The 23,700-nt window shown below is 34.0% G+C and overlaps 1 protein-coding gene across 1 annotated transcript in view; it reads right to left on the bottom strand.

Moving 5' to 3' along the window:
* LOC143238034 (sodium-dependent neutral amino acid transporter B(0)AT3-like) overlaps window positions 1-23,700 on the bottom strand; it is a 96,129-nt gene that overhangs the window by 40,280 nt on the left and 32,149 nt on the right. Inside the window, exons 2-3 of the mRNA XM_076477933.1 lie at window positions 5,360-5,731; window positions 3,584-3,891 (exon numbers count right to left, since the gene is read on the bottom strand). Coding sequence (XP_076334048.1) covers window positions 3,584-3,891; window positions 5,360-5,702 — 651 coding nt within the window. The 5' untranslated portion in view covers window positions 5,703-5,731. The remainder of the gene's footprint in view (window positions 1-3,583; window positions 3,892-5,359; window positions 5,732-23,700) is intronic.

Genomic DNA, 23,700 nt, shown 5'->3' with positions numbered 1-23,700 from the left:
TTTTTTAATACACTGGTGATTCCCTAGTTATACTTAGCGTGTATAGTAATGTTATTCTACAAGTAATTTTATTTCCATAAGCACTATTTAATCTAGTACATTGTTTAATAAAACTGAGTTCTATTTTTTGTATTACACTTACAGTGATGTCAACTTCATAACTTCTATCGTTAGCAATGCTTTGTACATAAATTCAATTTTTCAAATTAGTAGAATGAAAACAAATTCTTGGAGACTGCATATGGTTTCCAATAAACAGTTGTGGAAATAGAACCATTATTGATGAAACTTTGAAGAATGGACGGCAACTGCCTATTGTGGAGACACAAGTGTAGAGGATGACGTTTCAAAAGTCTTCCGCCTTTCGTTTTCAGGTCAGTGTGTGTGTAGGTATTGTCGTTCTTTTATAGTGCCGTCCATTCTTTATTATTGTCATTCTTTAACGACTGTAAAACTATTGTTTGTGTTCTCGTTAAATTACAATTCACTTCATTTCGACATTATATTTTGGCATCGCTATCCAATTATATTATTAATTTTACCATTGTTGCTTCTTGCAGAGTTCAAATAAATACTAGCTATCACATATTTTATGAGTAGAACTTGTGGAGTTACTACAAAATTTAAACCGAAGCTCAATACGTTAATTTGTATGGTTGACAACAGACTTATCAAACACTTTTAGGTTACATACTGGTGATACTTTCGAAGTTTCCGTTTTATTAGGCGTACATAGAGATTTAATCTCAATATCCAGTCGCATATTGTATTATTCATTTTCTTTTTTCATTTCTGTTCCAACAGTAATTCTATACCAAAGACTGTTCAAACTTTCATCAAATTCAACATCTTTTCTAATCTACTGAAGATGGCTTCTACAGTAGTTTCTAGTGTGGAAATTTCACTTCTTAATTTAGTGTTTTTCGAGAAGATGCATGTCTTCCAAATAATATTAATGAATTTTGAAATTGTCGAATTGTTTCTGATAGAATAATTTTAAATGAACCTAATTCGCAAGGTAAATCGAACACTAGAGAATTAACTTTTTGTTTCTGTGAATTAAACAATTCTTTGTTAAACAGAGATGAATGGTTAGCTGGTGATAACGCACAATTTTGAAAAGAAATATTGGCTTCTAATGTACAATACTCATACCATATATAAGTTATAATAATTTAAACTTTCTCTTAAAATACTTGCTTGTCATGTAAGCTTTCACTCCTAATGATCATAGTAAAAGCTACTAAAACATAGACTGTCTTTTAATGTTGACCCTCGGTCAAATAAAAAAATGTTTATTATACATTTTAAATGTTGGTCTTTTTAAAGTTTAAAATGAAACCAACTAGTTTTAGAAAAACGTCACTAGAATGTTTTTTCCTATATTAGCATGTATGTTTGTTTTATTGCTAACCACAAAGCTACACAGTGTGTTATAGGTACTCTGTCCACCTGTAAATGGAAACCCGATTACTAGCGTTATAAGATCTCAGACTTACACTATAGACCAGCGAGTGACTACAATGTAAGAACATTCGCATATAACAAGTTTACTAAGACTATGTACTACAGCATAAGAACAGACGCTTATATCAAGTTTGCTAAGATTACTTATTTCAATTTAAAGCAACTAGTTAACAAGTTTACTAGTATTATTTTTACAATGTAAGAAGGAATACTTTGTAACAATTTCACTAGGATTATTTGTTTCAAAGCAAAAACAACTTAAAAAACAAAGCTTATAACAACTTTACTACGACTGTCTGTTACGATATAAGAATGACTAATCTATAACAAGTTTATTAGAATTACCAGGTACTATGTAAGAACGGCTAGTTTATAATAAGTTTATTAGACTTATCAGGTACAATGTAAGAACGGCTAGTTTAGTTGGAGTAATTGTTACAGTGTAAGAAGGTCTGGCGTATAACAAGTGTAGTAAGACCAACTGTTAAGAGTATATGAACGGCTAGTTTATAAGAAGTTTATTATCTACTACAATGCAAGAAGGACTAACTCGCGGAAAGTTCACAAAAACTACCCGTGATATTGTATAAACCACTAATATATTACACTATTTCAAAACTGTTCATGACAGATGTTATACTAACAATGACGATATTTTAAAATAACAGATCGTAGCAATAAGTCTATGGTGTAACTGTATAATAACTATTCATGATGTCAGAAAAATACGAAAGTCCAAGAAGTCTTGATACAAAGTGAACCCTGTATATGGTTATGGCGTAAACGGTATAATAACTGGAAGTTTATGGCAAACTCAGATAACGATATTAGAACCAATAGTTCGTAAAAGTTTGTTTTACGATTAATCTAAAACAATCCAATTTATACACCTTTACTGATTGCTTGACTATTAGTTACTGAAAGATCTATTTCGTGACATTAAAAGTGAACTAAAGGCTTGTTGGATGAGTGCAATTAGATGATTTAGTTCATGATATGCTTACTGAAGGCTTGTTGGATGACTGCAGTTAGAAGATTTAGTTTCAAGACATGTTCACTGAAGGCTTGTTGGATGACTGCAGTTAGAAAATGTAGTTCATGATATGCTTACTGAAGGCTTGTTGAATGACTGCAGTTAGAAGATTAAGTTTCATGACATGATTGCTGAAGGCTTGTTTGGTGACTGCAGTTGGAAGATCGAGTTCATGACACATTTATGAATTAACCAAGATGTATCAGAGATTCAATAACCATAAAAGTTATTGACAACTCGTTCAAGTCATTAAAAATATTTATATAAATATAACGATTGCTTCAGGTTTTAGAATGGCTTTGTATAACTAAGTTACTACGCTCACAAAATCGTTGTTTTTATTATGTTTGATCACATTTAAACATGTTAAGACAAGTTCAGAAACCAGCACATATATATAACAAGTCACCTTACTCTATGTTGGCTCATGGACATTATCTTCAACAATTAGCACTCTCAGATGAAAAGTAATCTCGTTTCTTGATGTGTCGAAAATATCAGTTTCAGAAATTGACCTACTTAGGCAAATATGTCATATTATTTCGTAGTAGGTAAAAAAAATCATTCTCAACAACAGGTGCACTTAGAAGAAATGTAATCTTGTTCTGCTTCAGAGATTGACCCATTTAGATATGGATTCCTAATATATTTTAAACATCACACCCTCCCTATGAAGGTAGTTACTTATACCTTTATCTCATTTGCAAATGATCCATGATTTGGAATTGGTTTGAAAATAATGAGCTTTCAACAGTAATTGTTAATAATAATAATAATATCACCAGTAATAACACCGGGAGATGGCTCTGTACATCGCACAGTTTAAAATCTTATAATCAAAAACTGAAATGTTAAAATATTCGTGTGTTTTTTTATGGTTGCACCGATCTTAAAGGTAAAAAGAAATTCCAAACGTAAAATATATATTCAGAAAATCAGGAACTGCTCTCAAATGTTTACTTATTATAGTGAAAAAGATCATTCAATTATCTTGTTTGTCCGGCACAGAGTTTGTAGTTAAGGTATAAAATCTAAATATGTTTTATTTCACTTATGATTGCGAAGACAGTGTTACGGTCTCACCTCGCATTCAGGAACTAATGTGGAAGAGCCATTAGGAAAGATGTATCTGGGACACTCGGCCCAGGGTAGAGGAAACTGGAAGCTGCGGCCCAAGTAGAAGAGACACCAGGATATGATGGTATTATAGTATAGGGCTACGTTAAATGACACAACAGCGCTGGTTACCCCGATCCCGCCCATGTATGGAGACACTAAGTTCCATGCGCCAATGGCCCCTTTCCTCAGCCTTTGACCAACAGCTAGTTCCAAGAAGAACAATGGAATACCTTCCAGGGCTAACATGATAAAGTACGGGATCAAAAATGCCCCTGAAAATGACAAAAGTTCTAATATAAAGAAATATCAATGTATCTATATTATAACCTCATCATTAACTGTAAACTATAGTTTGATTAAATTTTATGAGATGGCTTCTAAGGCAATTTGTTTATATTACTACTTAAATTGAATAACAATAACAAATATAACTTACCTATATATTTTGTTTTAATATCGTCACTAATTTAATTGCGCATATTTGCTACACCGGTATAATAAAACTTCACAATGTTTTCTTCAATGTCAGCTAATCATACATATCTGGCAAGCTATAACACTGTTTCAAAGATTACAGAGCGATACGTACGTTATGTTAAAAATGACTTTAAATATATAAATGAGAAAGCTACACGCTAACCATGGCTGATAAAAATCTGTAGTGGAACGGGATGTATCAGAACTACATTTGGAAATTATTTTTTGTTTCGTAAGCATTGTGATGCCACTGAAAATTTATCGATTTTGGAAAAAGTATGTAACAGATCGTTTGATGTAAAATATTCAAGCTCTCAAATCGTAAAGATAAGTTCAGATGGGGAACTTAGAATTTACAAAACTGAGGAACAAAGATATATGAATTAATTTGAAGTACCAGAACCATCCCGAAAAAACACACGTGACAAGTCGTGTCTCAACCGTAGTAAGCAAAGTGCGGCGTCTTGTAATAGGTCAGAATCCACAAACATAAAATTCAACGCCAGAAGCTGTTCCAATGTCCCAAGGAACAAAGAAAAGAAGAATTTTGCAATCATAAGTCACGTGCACAAAGATTTATACTAGGATATACCTGTTTAACCGTCGCTTACCTTAAGGAACAGGTGTTCATGCTATTCCTTACGAAAATATAGCAGAAAATTCGAACGAACGTAACACTTATGGATGTCTGAGCGACCGAATTGTTGGAAGAACGCTTGGAAACAATTGTCTTCCTACACTTGATATATTATAAAAGCTGGCAAGAGGGAGTCTTACGACGAAATATTTTGCAATATAAAAACTCTTCAGGGCTATTATTAAGTTGCACTTTCGTCAATCACTGCATCACCGGACCTAATAACATGAACTACCTCGATGAATTAAGAACCCAAGATATATCTAATATGTCTAATATAGCGCACTCATCATCTGTGTAGTGTATGTTTACTTTGTTTGCTTCAGATTCTCTAACAAAATCACATATTATCTATTTGTGCATAACCGATCTTTCTCGTGGAAGTAATAGATTAGAGGGAAGGATTCTCAGCAACACTTACTGCCAATTCTTGGACTACATTTGTGTGATAAAATAGTAGGATTTTTCTCTCACTCTTATAGCGCACCTACGGTCCTAAAATGCGGAGCGCGTTTTTGCGGTAATGAATCCTCGAGTTCACAGGCCGACACGCTAATTGTTAGCCACGATGAGCACAAAAAATATTACATAAATTTTAATACTATGCTAGCTATGAATAAACGTACCTCCGCCGTTTTTTTGGGCCAGATAGGGAAATCGCCATACGTTACCAAGACCAACAGCGTAGCCGATAGTAGCCAAAATAAACTGAATTTTGCTATCCCAAGATTCTCGTTGTTCTGGTTCCACTGGTTTGAAACCGTCTCTTTCCACCATGGAAACCATATCCATGGTGATAGGTTCAGCTGTTTGAGGACTGGTATCATTCTCGAAAGCCACGTTGGTACTACCATACGTTTGGAGATTTCCATTTTCCACAATCAGTGGTCCTTGCATCTCCTGCAACTCTACCTTGTCTCCAACCGGTAGCTCACCCTTGGAAGTCTGTTTTCTTGGAATGTTCTGCATCACTCTAGTGTAGAAGTTGACCAAACAAACTGTGAGGAAAAAAAAATACTTTTACGATTAATTATAATCCATTTCTATCTACCTAGATACCTGTATATATCCATAATGGATGTATCAATAACTTACAGCTTCATCTGCAGTCGCATACATACTAAATTTCTGCACAAAAAGATTTGAAGAAAAACCCTTTATATTACGAATATAGATCTGAATAGGTTAGAGTTTTTTGGGTTTATAGCGTTATTACAAATTTATGCTAGTTAACAGCACCAACAACTCTTCGACGACTTTCGTCTCGACGAATTGTAAAATTTGATCGTCATTCTTAGAGCGCATTCGGGGCCTCATAATTCGGTGCACGTTTATTTCGGCAATGGACCATGAACCGTACATCATTCAGTTTACAACCACAGCGTGCTAACCACAGGACCATAGCAAGTTCAGAGTGTAGCAAAGCTTTACTAAGTATATGATAAAATTATAAATATAATATAGTGATAAACGTAAGAGCATTGGCAGTAGTATGTTATTGGCTGACTAGGCATGGCATTTTCTTTGTTAATGTGTTTATCACATACACTAAATAAACACAAGAGTCAATTAATTCTGTTAATCCTTTTGTATATCCAGCCTTTCCAAATTCAGATAACATCTAATAGTCTATCAGTGACTCGAGGTGTCATGTACACCTAATAGTCTATCAGTCACAATTCACACTACACACCTGATAGTCTATCAGTCACAATTTACTGCATACATTTGATAGTCTAACAGTGATTAGAGACTTTTGGTATGATAATATAGTAGTCACTAAGCTTCGTGTAACCTGATTGTGTTATAGCCACTAAGCACTGTGTACTTCTTGTAATTTGTCAGTTACTGGGTGCTTTGTACACATGACATTCTATCAGTCACTGTGTACTGTGTACAGTAGATATAAAAGCAGTCACTAGGTGCCATCTACAACTTAAAGACTAACAGTCTTTAGGGTACATCTGTTAGTCTAACAGTCTTTATGATACATCTGTAAGTCTAACAGTCATAGTGTGCATCTGTTAGTCTAACAGTCTTTAGGGTACATCTGTTAGTCTAACAGTATTTAGGGTACATCTGGTAGTCTAACAGTCTTTAGGGTACATCCGTGAGTCTAACAGTCTTTATGGTACATCTGTTAGTCTAACAGTCATAGTGTGCATCTGTTAATCTAACAGTCTTTAGGTACTGTGTTTAACTAATAGTCATTAAGTGCTGTGCTCTCCTGGCAGTCTATCACTCACCTTTGTGTTGAACTAATAGTCATTAAGTGCTGTGCTCTCCTGGCAGTCTATCACTCACCTTTGTGTTGAACTAATAGTCATTAAGTGCTGTGCTCTCCTTGCAGCCTATCACTCACCTTTGTGTTGAATTAATAGTCATTAAGTGCTGTGCTCTCCTGGCAGTCTATCACTCACTTTTGTGTTGAACTAATAGTCATTAAATGCTGTACTCTCCTGGTAGTTTATCACTCACCTTTTAACTTTTACGTCTGGCAATATTTGTCTATTTGATTGAAGTTAAACACAAAGCTACACAATGGGCTATCTGTGCATTGCCCACAACGGGTATCGAAACCCGGTATATAGCGTTGTAAGTCCTCAGACACGTCGATGAGTCACTGAAAGCACCTGGTTGTTTAGCAGTTACTATATAATAGTACGGCCCGGCATGGCCAAGCGCGTTAAGGCGTGCGACTCGTAATCCGAGGGTCGCAGGTTCGCGCCCGCGTAACACCAAATACACTCGCCCTCCCAACCGTGGGGGCGTTATAATGTTATGGTCAATCCCACTATTCGTTGGTAAAAGAGTAGCCCAAGAGTTGGCGGTGGGTGGTGATAACTAGCTGCCTTCCCTCTAGTCTTACACTACTAAATTAGGGACGGCTTGGTGCAGTGGGCTAACAACCTATTCACTTAAATACCTGTTGAAGAATCCGCAAGTCATTGCGGCCCTATGTTCCTTGATGGAATCGAGTGGTGAATGATGATGATGATGATATAATAGTACATTTGTTTTGAACCTAATTAGTTATTACATGATGTGTACACCTGGTAATGTAATAGTTATATTGTAACGTGTACATCTTGTAGTCACTGTGTAGTAGTACACTATTAAACATTAGGTTCTTTGTATACTTCGTAAAATTGTAGTGAATAAATACCGTATATAACTAGCATCCTGTATATTCACCTAACCACTAGCTATGCTATATATTATTGAGATAACTCTGTGTAACAAAATTGTTCCTTGACAGAAAGTATTATTTCCCATTTGCTTATGCCTAAAGTAAATAAAAAAAAGACCTATATTTCTCTTCAAATTTTGCTTTTGTGACCTGGGAGCATATAACGAAAACATGATGGCAGACTGTATTTGGGGACTGATTCGTGAATGTGATTTACATTACAGTCGCAAGTCTCGAAAACCAACTCACTTCTAAACATTTTTGTTCATTTTTGTATAACTTTAGTATAAATACATGTAAATCTTGATTTATATGTTGTTTTATTCAAACCTTATGCAAATGAAAATGTGCACATTTGCCCGTTTTTACGTAGAAAATAGGTTAATTTCTAAATTTCATTATCCACATCACAAAAGCAAAGTTTGAAGGGAATAATGGCCATTTTCTGCACTTTTACAACATTAAGAAATAATACATACTATCCAGGAACAAAATTTGTGTTACATAGTGTACTTAACAAATAATATGGTTTGTTATATCTTTTTTTTTAAATTGGCAGAAAAAATTCATTTTCATTGGCACATCTAATTAACTATGTCTCATATCACTAGATAATTTAATGTAAAATAATAGGGATAACTGACACTGGGTTTTTAACGTAAACATAATCTTAAGTGACACATACGCTGAACAGTCAGATCAGAAGCCAAGCCATGTTCATCATTAATTTAGAAGTACTGATAAAATAAACTGCAACTAGTCAGCCACTCCTGTCGCCCAGTATGCGGAATTTGTTGACACTATTGTAACACACTCACAGCTATAATTGTGAAACGTATTCAGCACCATCTCGTGGCTTGAGCTGTGTATTATGGTCCGCAGCCCGATTCGCTTGTCACTAGTTCACGTAAACCCATCTTGAAAGAAAAACAAATAAAACGAGAAACCGATTTTCATTTCAGCTAAAAATTCCTTTGTTAAAACAGCAAGACCAGTATATTACGTGCAAAGAAAAACTTGTCAGCGAGAAAGGAAAATCGAACGTATTTATTTTTATGGCAAAGCTACCACTGTCGCTGTCCTTAATTTCAAATTACGAAGCAGAGAGATAGCAACCAATCATCAGCAGCCTACCTTCTATCACACACCATAGAAGACTCTCTGTTACTCTTACAGCGTACCCACAACTTAAAGTGTGGGGAACATTTTATGGTCTTACACCGATTTGTGCTCTCTCACTGGTTCCGAAATCTAGAGTTCTCGCTTCTACTGGTCAGACCCGGTATGGCCATGTGGTTAAGGTATTTGACCAAACATGCTCGCCTTTTCAGCCGTGGGAGCTTTATAATGTGGCGGTCAATCCCACTTTTCATTGGTAAAAGAGTAGCCCAAGAGTTGACTGTGGGTGGTGATGACTACCTGTCTTCTTTCTAGTCTTACACTGCTAAATTAGGGACGGCTAGCGTAGATAGCCCTCGTGTAGCCCGCGAAAATTCAAAACAAACAAACAGTCTAATGGTTCAACCCATGCACGTTTGGCATGTAAAAATAAAAAGTAGTAAACTGTGAAGGATTCAGAGGGCGTACGGGGGGAGGGATTTCCCTGTCCAGTAGTTGTCGCGTGATAACTACATAAAAACAAACAAACAAATAAACTAGACGAGGATAAAACAAATTGAAACTAAAGCTGACTGTGCTTCCTGATATTTCTATGAATCGTCATGGGACTTTTTACCAAAATATCATCTGTGCCGAAAGTTAGATTAAAGGGTAGTTTGTACCAAAATGTATACCTACTCACATACACAAAAAGCCTTTAAGTCAGAATAGAGACTTGGAATAGAGACGACCGATCGATTCTAATGCGTCCATCCAACTCTGATTACTAGCTAAGCCCAACGTCGGGACGTGATCTAGTTGGATCAGTGCCAAACATCAGGCTACATTTCTTTGTCTACGTGGAAGCGTCATGCAACAGTAACGTTTCATTTGACCCTTTCTGGAAAACACAGCCTATAATAACTTTCGTTTCACCTTCCTGTTAGTTCAAACGTACAGCAGTGTTTTGTCTAATTTCTCCGAAAGCTATAATCTTTAATAAAGTCTCGCTTGGCCTCTGGGCAAAACAATCGACAAATAACGTTTTGTTTGACCGCTGAATATCTTAACTTACGGTAACATTTTGCATCACAGCCTGTAATAAAGTTTCGCTTGATCTTTTCAGATATTACAACCTATAGCATCGTTTCTCTGTTCACTATCTTAAAGACAATGCGACGTTCATTATAACAAGGAACATATCATGACCTCTTAACTATCACAGAAGACAATTGGCATTATAACACGGAACACAAAAATTGTTTGTTATTAAACACAAAGCTACACCACAAGTATCCATGGAACATAAGAAATCAAGATGTTTCATGATTCATGTGTTTTAGGAATTCTGTAACCAACGAAATCATGGATGAATTCATAAGTCATTTTGTACAAAAATAGTTTGGAAAGTGTGTTTAAAGAAACATTCAAACACCAACAATAAATTTTTGTGTTAGTACACTTAAATAAGATAAACTAAAATCTTTAAGCTTGTAGGCATTGTTGCAATTTTTGTTATTCAACAACCGAAACAATATATTTCTTTAAATTTCAACGATCATTTCAATGACGTCAGATAATTAGTTTTTAATCAGATCCAGTTTACTCTGGGAGAAAACGCCACACTTTCTATATAGGAATGGCACAATACAAAATGCATCTGAATTTTATTCTCTACGGGCCATCAGAAGCTAGATATCAAAAGCTACCTGACATAGCTGCTCTATTTCCGGTATATATGCCGCTTCTCAGTTATCCAGAGCGTCACAAAGTCGGAAATCGACGAATAGCCGAAACTGAGATTTATTATTGTCGTTCGTTATCATTTTTCTTCAACAGGCCTAGAGTCTATCTAGTTCTAGCAGTAACTACAATTTTATTATCATTTGGTACAGTAAAACAGTCTTCACGATTTTTGACTATCTATTTTATTGTCATTTTACGTAAAATTAGTAAACCCTTAGAATACGCTGTATAACTTAGTAACCACGTACGCCATCTTATATAAAGGTAAACAAACAAGTATCAGGAAAAATTATCTCTAAATAAAAACTATGTAAAACTTACTGTTGAACTTGAAAAAAGGAATCGAACAAGATAGGTATGGAAGTGGACATATCACTTTATCAGCTAATGATCACATAGCAGACTAAACCGTCTCGACTTTATATGGATAACAAAATTTTTCATTACTGGCTTCCTTATTGGCAAAACAAACAGAACCAGAAGTTCCAATCACAAAATGGTACTCTGTTGTAAAATAGTCATAAAACTGGTATTCTAAAGTTAACTAAAGGAAAGAAAGACATAACAATGAAAGTTGAGTTTGTATTCAAACTCCAACTATCGATAGCCAAAGTAGGAAAGTCATTAACGTAGAAATTTTATTCTCCCTGTATATTCTATACAATTTAGTCTGCTATGTGATCATTAACCAGATCAAATGATACGTCCACTTCCATCACCATTTTGTTTGGTTCCTTTTTTTTAAGTTTAATCGCCAGCCCTACGTTACGCTTTTTATTTAGCGATATATTTTTATCATGTGAAGTATTGATTTATGAAATGATTTTAATATTTAGCCACACTTATTAAAACGCTACTTGACAAAAGTTGTTTGTTTTTATTATAATAATATCTGCGAGTGGTTGTATTATAGCAAAGCCACATTGGGCTATTTGTTGTGTCCACCGAACCCCTGAGTTTAGGGTTGTAAATCCGTAGATTTACCGCTATCTCAGTGGGAACCAATAATATGTTCGATCGGTTATCTCACTGAACAAATGCCTGACGAAGTAAATAGAATAATTACATTGATCCCTTATATTTATTGCAACGTCGAATCTTTCGGATTCATATTATTATGTTTGTTTTAGGAAACTGTTTCTCTTGGTGTTGACCATTGGTTACTTCTCTGCACCAATGTTCTGAAGTATATAAGGCACCCTGAGGATAGAAGCTCAATAAAGATGGAATATTTATTTACCTATTTGGTTGATTTTCGCTCAAAATTACTCTAGAACTATGTGCGACAACCGTCCATAATTTAGAAATAGCCTCTTGAGCTAGTCTTTACTAACGAAAAGTAGGTTTTACCTTCACATTATAGCGCTCTCGCGATTAAAAATTGATCATTTCGGTGATTGGATTCCAATCTTAGCCTTGCAGTTTGTGAGTCGAACATTCTAACCTCCAAATTATGTTTGACCAGAAGGTGGAATGTAAAACATACGCATGCATTATTTAAAAAAAACAACAACATACGAAGCAAATAGAATTATTATTTTTTCGATCTTATTACATCAGCATAAATTTCTTCAGCCTCATCCCTCCACAGTGGATAACTGAGTGCTTATAACGCCAAAAATCAAGTTTCAATCGCAGTGGTGAGCAAAGCACAGATAGCCCTTTGTGTTTTCTCACCAACATTCAATCAACCTTGAGGGTTAACAAACTAATGCTCTACCCTAACAGACCTGAGTTTTGAGGGTTCGAATCCCCGTCACACCAAATAACCTCGCCCTTTAAGCCGTGGGGGTGTTATAATGTTACGGTCAATCCCACTTTTCGTTGGTAAAAGAGTAGCCCAACAGTTGGCGGTAGGTGGTGATGATTAATTGCCTTCCCTCTACTCTTACACTGCTAAATGAGAGACGGCTAGCGCAGATAGCCCTCGTGTAGCTTTGCGCGAAATTCAAAAACAAATTTACCCTAATGTTTAAGTCTCAAGCACAGTTTGATAAAACATCTTATAACTGTTAACAAATTGTGACGACACTGTAAGTTTTCTTTGGATTTTGTTTGCATATTGTTAAACAAAAAAAACTACACAGTGGTCTGCCTGTACTGTACCCACAGCGACTACTGAAACCCAGTTTTTAGCGTTGTAAGCCTTTAAACGTCTTTGGACGAGAGAGAAAAATGCTCGTGCTACCATCGTGTAAAATATTTATTATAAACTACTAAGTCTAATAAAATGTTCATGGAGAAATAGCAATTCTTTATAAACATATTATCATTAAGTTATAAAAAACAAACAATTTAAAGATAACCTGTGTAAAAAAATATACCTCACTAATAATAAAAAACAATAACAAAAATACATCCTTCTGAGATTTGAAACTCAAAAGTTTCGCATACTTTATGTGAGCGATTTTCAAACTTAATTTGTACTTTATTAAGCCTGGAACTCTGTTAATAACGAAATTTGATAAACGGAAAAGGGCTTTGTCTTTTACGTTGGAGAGTAACGATATAGTTCTATCCGTCAGTTCCTGATACTTGGAAGCCTCAAGTAATTACATTTATTAAAATGAAAAATAAAGAGATAAAACTGGCATTGCAAGAAATCATTAAATAAATACGTATTTCAAAATTATGAGTGTGGAAAATAGCAAACAACAAATAAACATACGACTAAATTATTTCTTTCTGTATAATTTATTATTTATCTCCTCCAAACTACCACCTAATTCACTCAAGTTATAAACATACAAAACATTTTATCAAAATTTTTAGAGTTTTAAAATGAGTTAATAAAACCGTATTGGAATTTTCGTATTAAATTTTCGCTGAGTAAATAATCTATTACTCAGTGGTAACCTTGGAGGCTTGAAACTTTAATCATCGGCTTTTGATAATAATGTTGGGGTTATATCCCATAATGTAATTTTGCCTTGTTCACACACACAAAAATACATTTGAACCAGGGTGGTGCGTAATAACAGTAATTTGAAATTATATATATCTTTCAAAAATGAATAAGAATTGTAATTTATATTATATTTATAAAAAAGTGTACATTTTTTGAATTTGAAAAATATTTCATAAAAAAAGGTGTGTTTATTTCATGTTTATTTTCGTTGCGTAGAAATATTATTTACCTATTCTTTTTTCTTGAATAGATTCAATCTAAAAAATGTGTTTATCTCTATGGGACTTTAGGGTAGAATAGCTATAGTAGGTTTGAGAACTTTAATAAACTATATTGAAACAAAAAGTTGTTCCTTTTTCTTTCAACAGGCAGTTGTAATCTATTAAAGTTTTCAAACCTACTATATTTGGTGTTTATGTTTTGGTTACTTTGTTGTTGTTCGTTTGATTTTTTGACTTTATTGGTGGTGGTAAAATCTAGGAATTCATGTTAAAATATATTAAATCAGTGATAGCTGTAACATTGTAAAATTAGAAAGTTTCGTATCAGCGATAAAACAATTGGTTTCTGTCTGTAAATGAGTAACACGCTTAACAATATTTGCTGGAAAGCTATATAACTTTTATATATAACTTTTCTGTTTTCAGTTTCAAAACAAGTAGAATACAAACAAATTCATGTGCATACAGTGGGGAAACTAATAATAAATTAAGTTAATTTATCTAACAGGATGCAACTTAAATGTGATAATTTATTTTAGACTAGCTTGTTCGCTTTTTGAATTTCGCGCAAAGTTACACGAGTGCTATCTGCTCTAACCGTCCCTAATATAGCAGTGTAATACTACAGGGAAGAAAGCTAGTCATCACCACCAACTCTTGGGCTACTCTTTTAGTCCAACGAATAGTGGGAGTGAGCGTCACGTTATAACTCCCCAATGCTGAAAGGGTGAGCAAGTTTGGTGTGATGAAGATTCGAACCTGCGATCCTCAGAATACGAGTTGAGCGCCCTAACCACATGCCCATGCAGGGCCTATCTTAGACTCACTTGCCACTTAAGATTAATTGAAAATATTTTTTTTCAAAATGCCAATCCCTTAATAATACAAAGGATCTGTACTGTAAGTGAGTTTGAATGTCATTTTTAAACTGTACCCAGTACTCAAAAACTTTAAAACATGCAGTCCTGTACGCTAATCGCTCAATAACGCCCAACCTTTGGACATAATAATTTATTTCAGGTTAAATCCCTTATTAATAGTGTGTACGATAAGCAATTAAACACTAAATTACTTATCAATGCTGCTTAGATATAGTTCAGTCCAAATTGCCTGTTTAATATAAGAATTTCTTCAAGCAGAATTTAAGAAAGTTCCAAACGTGTAGTTTTCCTACACGTCAACATGGCTTCTTTTGTATACCAGAACGGGTCTGGTCAAATCAATGAAACAAGTTGTATTTCTAATTCATATATCGTCAATATTACTTAACAGCTGATAGTATTAAAAGAAAAAGGAACGCTGCATGAAACGTAATTGTAGCTGTTGTTGGATGTGATACACTAGTTATGGGTAGTATCCCTTTATTATAGACATTAGGCTACTATGGTGAACGTTTTAGACGTTCCTATTAGTGTACCTATGATAATAATCAGAATACAACATAATTTTGTGTTTCAAAATTCATGCGCTTGTCATTCGCAGTCGAAGAGTGGCGCAATAATTCAGTCTCTGAAATGTTTGTTTCGAAATTACTCTTACGCCCATTACACTAACAACAGTTCTGTCTCTGAAATTTTTTGTCTCGAAATAGCAGTATAAGTCATTACCACTAACTACAGTAACAGTTAATAGTAGAGATCGTGATAAAACAGGTTTATTTGGTTTGGTTTGAATTTCGCGCAAAGCTACACGATGTCTATCTGCGTTAGCCGTCCCTAATTAACAGTGTAAGACTAGAGGGAAGGCAGCCAGTCATCACCATACACCGCTAACTCTTGGGCTACTCTTTTGCCAATGAATAGTGGGATTGACCGTCACATTATAATGCCTCCACGGCTGAAAGGGCGAGCATATTTTTGTGTGACAGGGATACAAACCTGCGACCCTCGGATTACGAGACGAGGGTTCTAACCACCTGGCCATGCCGGGCGTTATCATTTCGTATTAAGACTTTTTGAACTTACGTGTTTTTCTGATAGCATGTACATATACTAATAACACTGCATAACAAAGTTTTTGCTTCTTCAACACTGTTGGGTGTTTCTTATAGATTTGTGGCTGCTGATCAGGAAATTCACATCCAAATTTGCCCATCACGTACCGTTTCATCGAAATCTTCAGTTTCGCCAAGACATTGCTACAATTGAAAAACAATATCAGGGCAACTAGAATCCATCAATGCTTGCTGACTACTGTTGGACACTGCAACGTGATGCACCGAACATTGAATGAAACGAAAATCAGGAGCAAAACATTTTTAATTATGTAGAACTTAATAGCGTATTAGAAACATAAACGCAATTAAATACGTTATTGCCGGTAAACAGTTAACTGTCTATTTCTCAGAGTTACTACGCGATGAAGCAAAATCAAAACTATATTTGTGCATACCCACCAGGTACATGTCACAATCAGCAAAAACTTTTCAGGAAGCAAAACCTTTCAAAAAATTGTTGTGCAGTGTAATTATTACACTAAAAACTCACGCAGAACGAATTCTATTAATTATTACACTATCATAAAACTCATAACTATACCTACTAATTACAACTATGATAAAAAATAACTAAGTTTTGTAAAGATAAGGAGGTTCGATATATAGGTACCTTAGCTAGCTATGGTAATATAAACAGTTTTAATACTACAAAAAAGTATTGAAACAAGAGAGTCATAACTACAAAACTTAATTATTTAACATATAAAAAACACTTATCTCTACTTTGGCAAACCACTGAAATTATACTAGTCTGAATCAAAGTACAGATAATTTATTTTAATGATAAGTAACCCAGTGTTTGTTGTCTTGATATTCTTGTTTCTATAATTTTTGTAGCATTGAAACATTATTTATTACTATAGCTAGCTAGGTTACATATATATCGAATCTCATTGTCTTCATAAAATTTGTAAAAACATTATTATACTTGTACCAACCTCCACTTTGGAATCTGAAACTGTTTATTAACAGTGGAACTTTCACACGAGCCTACATTTAGGGCTACCTAAACATAAACGCCCCTAATATTTTAATGATAAAGTAAAGGTTAGAAAACTAATCAACAGCACCAACTGCTACTCTTTGGGTTATTATTACCCAATCGAATAATGTGATTTTTACCCCTAGTCTTACACAGCATTCTTGTATAAAAATAATGAACGGGTTTCTGAAATAACTGAACGAGAAACAGAATCCTTGAATTCATGGCCAGGGCACGCGGTTTGGAATCAGAGTAAACCACACTGCTGTATTAACATTTCAAACCTAATCCAATCTATTATACGAAATCTGACAGTATGATTTATAATTTGTGCTGTGATGAACTGATTTAATCTCAAAGATAATATTCTTAACACAAAATGCCAGTTTTTGATTCAACTAAGTCCTTTAGCAAGATGTATGAATACAACCGTTCACCGTATCATAAAATACTTCTGGGATCGTATGACGATACCAGAAATAAAAGTGAAACTTCTTCATTCAACTGGTGGAAGTTGTGCAAGTCTTTTCTTTTCTAAAATAGAAACTTCGTCATCAAGCTTAAAGAGTGAAGTGGTTTACATCAAAAATAAGTAAACAATATCTTACAGCGTTCCAACTTTTTCACTAATATCAAGCGATGCACCAAAAAGCGTAGGAATACATACCATGTAAACTATTTCTTTACAAATTGTGACGTTTCGAAACTTCAGCTATATATGAAAATCGTGCTAAGAACAGTTTGTTTGTTTGTTTTGTTTTGGATTTCGCACAAAGCTACTCGAGGGCTATCTCTGCTAGCCGTCCCTAATTTAGCAGTGTAAGACGAGAGGGAAGGCAGCTAGTCATCACCACCCACCGCCAACTCTTGGGCTACTCTTTTACCAACGAATAGTGGGATTGACCGTAACATTATACACCCCCACGGCTGGGAGGGCGAGCATGTTTAGCGCGACGCGGGCGCGAACCCGCGAATTACGAGTCGCACGCCTTACGCGCTCGGCCATGCCAGGCCTAACTAAGAACAGAAAACGATCAAAAAGAAGCTATGAGAAAGAAGCATTTGACGTCAGCGATGTCAACATTTTTTTAATACCAAAAGAAAAACATTTTCGGTAAATATTTAACGGGAACTCCCAAAGAACAGTTGGGAAAAAATTTCGAATTTTCTTACTGATAAGATAATGCTGTAGAAAATAAATAAACTAACAAATGACAGGAATTTTCCATGAAAAGTAATTTTTCAAAGACTAGAAACCAATTTAAAAACATTTATCTTCAATAAAATGAAGAAGAAATTTGTTACCTAAGAATATTCTAGAAAACAGATAATAATGTTCGATTAACCACTGTTCAGTCTTTAGTTTTTTCTTAGATGAATCCTATTTATATTTTACTTCATGCTTTAAGTAGAAAACATGCCATTCCTCATTCCATTTTCTTATCACCTGATCTCTAGATTAAGAATATGATAATAGTAAACTCTAATTCACTGTTTTTATCTCCATTTATTCCTATACTATATCCGCTAAATTAAGAATAGGGTAATAGTGACATCTACCTAATTCCCTGATTTTATCTACAGTTACTCCTATATTACATCCACTAAATTAAGAATAGGATAATAGTGACCTCTATCTAATTACCTGTTTTTATCTCCAGTTGCTCCTGTACTACATCCGCTAAATTAAGAATAGGATAATAGTGAACTCTACCTTATTCCATGTTTTTATCTCCAGTTACTCCTTTGCTACTTCCACTAAATTAAGAATAGTATAATTGTGAGCTCTATGTAATTTCATGTTTTTATCCCTGGTTACTGCTATACTACATCCGCTATATTAGGAATGAGATAATAGTGACCTTTATCTAATTCACTGTTTTATCTCCAGTTATTACTGTTGTTATATCAACTAAATTAATAATAGGATAATAGGGACCTCTCTCTAATTCCCTCTTTTTATCCTTAATTACTCCTATACTTCATCCCCTATGTTAGGAGTAAGATAATAGTAACCTCTATCTAATTCGCTGTTTTTATCTCTAGTTACTCTCGTACTACATCTGCTAAGTTAAGAATAGGATATCAGTGACCTCTGCCTAATTTTCTGTTTTTATCTCCAGTTACTTCTATACTACATCCACTAAATTAAGAATAGGATAATAGTGACCTCTGCTTAATTCCCTGTTTTTATCTCCAGTTACTCCTATACTACATCCACTACATTAAGAATAGGAAAATAGTGATCTTTACTTAATTCATTATTTTTACTCCTATACTACATCCGCTAAATTTAGAATAGGATAACAGTGATCTCTGTCAAATTACCTGTTTTTATCTCCAGTTACTCTCATACTACATCCGCTAAATTAATAACTGGATAATAGCGAGTTCTACCTAATTTCTTGTTTTTATCTCCAGTTACTCCTTTGCTACTTCCACTAAATTAAGTATAGGATAATAGTGAGCTACATCTAATTGTATATTTTATCTTCAGTTACTTCTAAACTACATCCGCTAAATTAAGAACAGGGTAACAGTGATCTTTTTCTATTTACCTGTTTTTATCTCCAGTTACTTCTATACTACATCCACTAAATTAAAAATAGGATAATTGTGAGCTCTATCTAATTCATTTTTTTTATCTCATGTTATTTCTATACTATATCCACTAAATTAAGAATAGTATAATCGGGACCTCTAACTACTTCCCTCTTTTTTATCTCCAGTTACTCTTATATTACATCCACTAAATTAAGAATAGGATAATCGTGACCTCTACCTATTCCATGTTTTTATCTCCAGCTAATCCTACACTACATCCACTAAATTAAGAATAAAATAATAGTGAGCTCTATCTAATTTCATGTTTTTTTCTCCAGTTACTCCTTTTCTTCATTCACTGAATTAAGAATAGTAGTGAGCTCTACCTAATTTCCTGTTTTTATCTCCAGTTATTCCTACACTACATCCACTAAATTAAGAATAGGATAATAGTGACCTCTATTTAATTACCTGTTTTTATCTCCAGTTGCTCCTGTACTACATCCGCTAAATTAAGAATAGAATAATAGTGAACTCTACCTTATTCCATGTTTTTATCTCCAGTTACTCCTTTGCTACTTCCACTAAATTAAGAATAAGATAATTGTGAGCTCTATGTAATTTCATATTTTTATCTCCGGTTACTGCTATACTACATCCGCTATATTAGGAATGAGATAATAGTAACCTCTATCTAATTCCCTGTTTTTATCTCCAGCTAATCCTACACTACATCCACTAAATTAAGAATAGGATAATAGTGAGCTCTACCTAATTTCCTGTTTTTATCTCCAGTTACCCCTTTGCTACTTCCATTAAATTAAGAATAGGATAATAGTGAGCTATATCTAATTTTATATTTTATCTTAAGTTACTTCTAAACTACATCCGCTAAATTAAGAACAGGGTAACAGTGATCTTTTTCTATTTACCTGTTTTTATCTCCAGTTACTTCTATACTACATCCACTAAATTAAAAATAGGATAATTGTGAGCTCTAACTAATTTATTTTTTTTATCTCATGTTATTTCTATACTATATCCACTAAATTAAGAATAGTATAATCGGGACCTCTAACTACTTCCCTCTTTTTATCTCCAGTTACTCTTATATTACATCCACTAAATTAAGAATAGGATAATCGTGACCTCTACCTATTCCATGTTTTTATCTCCAGCTAATCCTACACTACATCCACTAAATTAAGAATAGGATAATAGTGAGCTCTACCTAATTTCCTGTTTTTATCTCCAGTTACCCCTCTGCTACTTCCATTAAATTAAGAATAGGATAATAGTGAGCTACATTTAATTTTATATTTTATCTTAAGTTACTTCTAAACTACATCCGCTAAATTAAGAACAGGATAACAGTGATCTTTTTCTAATTACCTGTTTTAATCTCCAGTTACTTCTATACTACATCCACTAAATTAAAAAAAGGATAATTGTGAGCTCTATCTAATTCATTTTTTTATCTCATGTTATTTCTATACTATATCCACTAAATTAAGAATAGTATAATCGGGACCTCTAACTACTTCCCTCTTTTTTATCTCCAGTTACTCTTATATTACATCCACTAAATTAAGAATAGGATAATCGTGACCTCTACCTATTCCATGTTTTTATCTCCAGCTAATCCTACACTACATCCACTAAATTAAGAATAAAATAATAGTGAGCTCTATCTAATTTCATGTTTTTTTCTCCAGTTACTCCTTTTCTTCATTCACTGAATTAAGAATAGTAGTGAGCTCTACCTAATTTCCTGTTTTTATCTCCAGTTATTCCTACACTACATCCACTAAATTAAGAATAGGATAATAGTGACCTCTATTTAATTACCTGTTTTTATCTCCAGTTGCTCCTGTACTACATCCGCTAAATTAAGAATAGAATAATAGTGAACTCTACCTTATTCCATGTTTTTATCTCCAGTTACTCCTTTGCTACTTCCACTAAATTAAGAATAAGATAATTGTGAGCTCTATGTAATTTCATAGTTTTTATCTCCAGTTACTGCTATACTACATCCGCTATATTAGGAATGAGATAATAGTAACCTCTATCTAATTCCCTGTTTTTATCTCCAGTTACTCCTATACTACATCCGCTAAATTTAGAATAGGATAACAGTGATCTCTGTCAAATTACCTGTTTTTATCTCCAGTTACTCTCATACTACATCCGCTAAATTAATAATAGGATAATACTGAGCTCTACCTAATTTCCTGTTTTTATCTCCAGTTACTCCTTTGCTACTTCCACTAAATTACGTATAGGATAATAGTGAGCTACACCTATTTTTATATTATCTTCAGGTACTCCAAAACTACATCCGCTAAATTAAGAACAGGATAACAGTGATCTCATTCTAATTATCTGTTTTTATCTCCAGTTACTTTTTTGCTACATCCACTAAATTAGAAATAGGATAATTGTGAGCTCTATCTAATTTCATGTTTTTATCTCCAGTTACTGCTATACTACATCCGATATATTAGAAATAAGATAATAGTAACCTCTATCTAATTCGCTATTTTATTTCTAGTTACTCAAATACTACATCCGCTATATTAGGAATGAGATAATAGTAACCTCTATCTAATTCGCTGTTTTTATCTCAAGTTACTCCCGTCCAGCATCTGCTAAATTAAGAATAGGATAACAGTGGCCTCCACCTCATTCCCTGTTTTTTCTCCAGTTACTCCTTTGCTACTTCCACAAAATTAAGAATAGGATAATTGTGAGCTGTATCTAATTCATGTTTTTATCTCCAGTTACTGCTATACTACATCCACTATATTAGGAATGAGATAATAGTAACCTCTATATAATTCGCTGCTTTTATCTCTAGTTTCTCCCATACTACATCTGCTAAATTAAGAATACGATGATAGTGATCTTTGCCTAATTCCATGTTTTAATCTCCAGTTACTCCTATACTACATCCAGTAAATTAAAAATAGAATAATAATGACCTCTTCCGAATTCCCTATTTTTATCTCCAGTTACTCCTACACTAGATCCAATAAATTAAGAATGGGATAATAGTGACCTTTATTTAATTCATTGTGAGCTCTATCTAATTTCATATTTTTATCTCCAGTTACTCCTGTACTACATCCACTAAATTAAGAATAAGATTGTGCAATCTCTATCTGAATTTCTGTGTCCATTTCTAGTGGTTTTTCCGTCCAGACATTCAGTGAAAACAGAACATGATGCTTCTTATCTCTATTTCAATCCTTATTTTAGTTCCAGTTGAATGGATATCACATAGAAGTCACTAGGAGTAATATCATACTAGATTTCAATGTAACGTTTGGGTTTACTTACAGGCTTCCGTTCATACTTATGTTTAAGATATGTGTTTCTCTCGCTAGATGTATATATTGTGCATACACCTCACTAGGAATAAAATCACACTTAATGTTTATGTAATCTCTAGTTTATTCCTCAGTATGTATTCCGAACACATAATAGGGTGATACTGGATTCTAACATAAACCCTGTGTTTACCTTCAGATATTATTCCATGTACTTTGTTTTAGGGCGATTGGTATCTACTTTAAAAAAGCACAGTTAGTGAAGGGTGGTTAAAACATACAATGTAATGGAACACTCAGTCCGTTTGTCTGCCCTTCTCGGAGTAACGTCTGCAATTGTTTCTGTTGATGAATGAGTAAACTCAGAATAACACACGAGTGGCTACCATGACTTACACGTTCAATGGTATTTCACTCAGTCATAAAGATAAACTACAAAGACTTAGTGAGATGGCTATAGTTTTCTTTAAAACATAAGCTAAGGTGAGCATGCTTATTATATGTATTCAAGGGCTTTTTGAAGTTACGCGGAAACAAAAAAGTGAGTTTTTTTTCATTAAAAGAGTTGGACTACTTAATCATCCAATGGAACTTTGGACGACCTGAATTTTATAACACATATCACACGTAGAGTACATATGCTATTTACGTGTTGACAAAATACTGATACCTTGCGTGGTTTTTCATTTCTATGAGTAATTTACGCTTTCAGCAATATAGATACAGTGTGATAAGATTATTTTGACTTTCTGTGGCAGAAAGTGTCTGTGATATTTGTCTTGTGTAAAATAAAATAAAAGTACTGGAAGTGTTGTCATGGGAACAACGTATACGATGGTAATTAACATCTGTTATACCACTTTCTGGTAGTTAACGTATGTGATTCCACTTTATTCTAATTAACATGTGTAATACCACTTTTTGATAGTTAACATGTGTAGTATCACCTT

Source organism: Tachypleus tridentatus, chromosome 13 (assembly GCF_004210375.1).
Source record: "Tachypleus tridentatus isolate NWPU-2018 chromosome 13, ASM421037v1, whole genome shotgun sequence".
NCBI lineage: Eukaryota > Metazoa > Arthropoda > Merostomata > Xiphosura > Limulidae > Tachypleus > Tachypleus tridentatus.
This window is presented reverse-complemented; position numbering and strand designations above follow the sequence as displayed.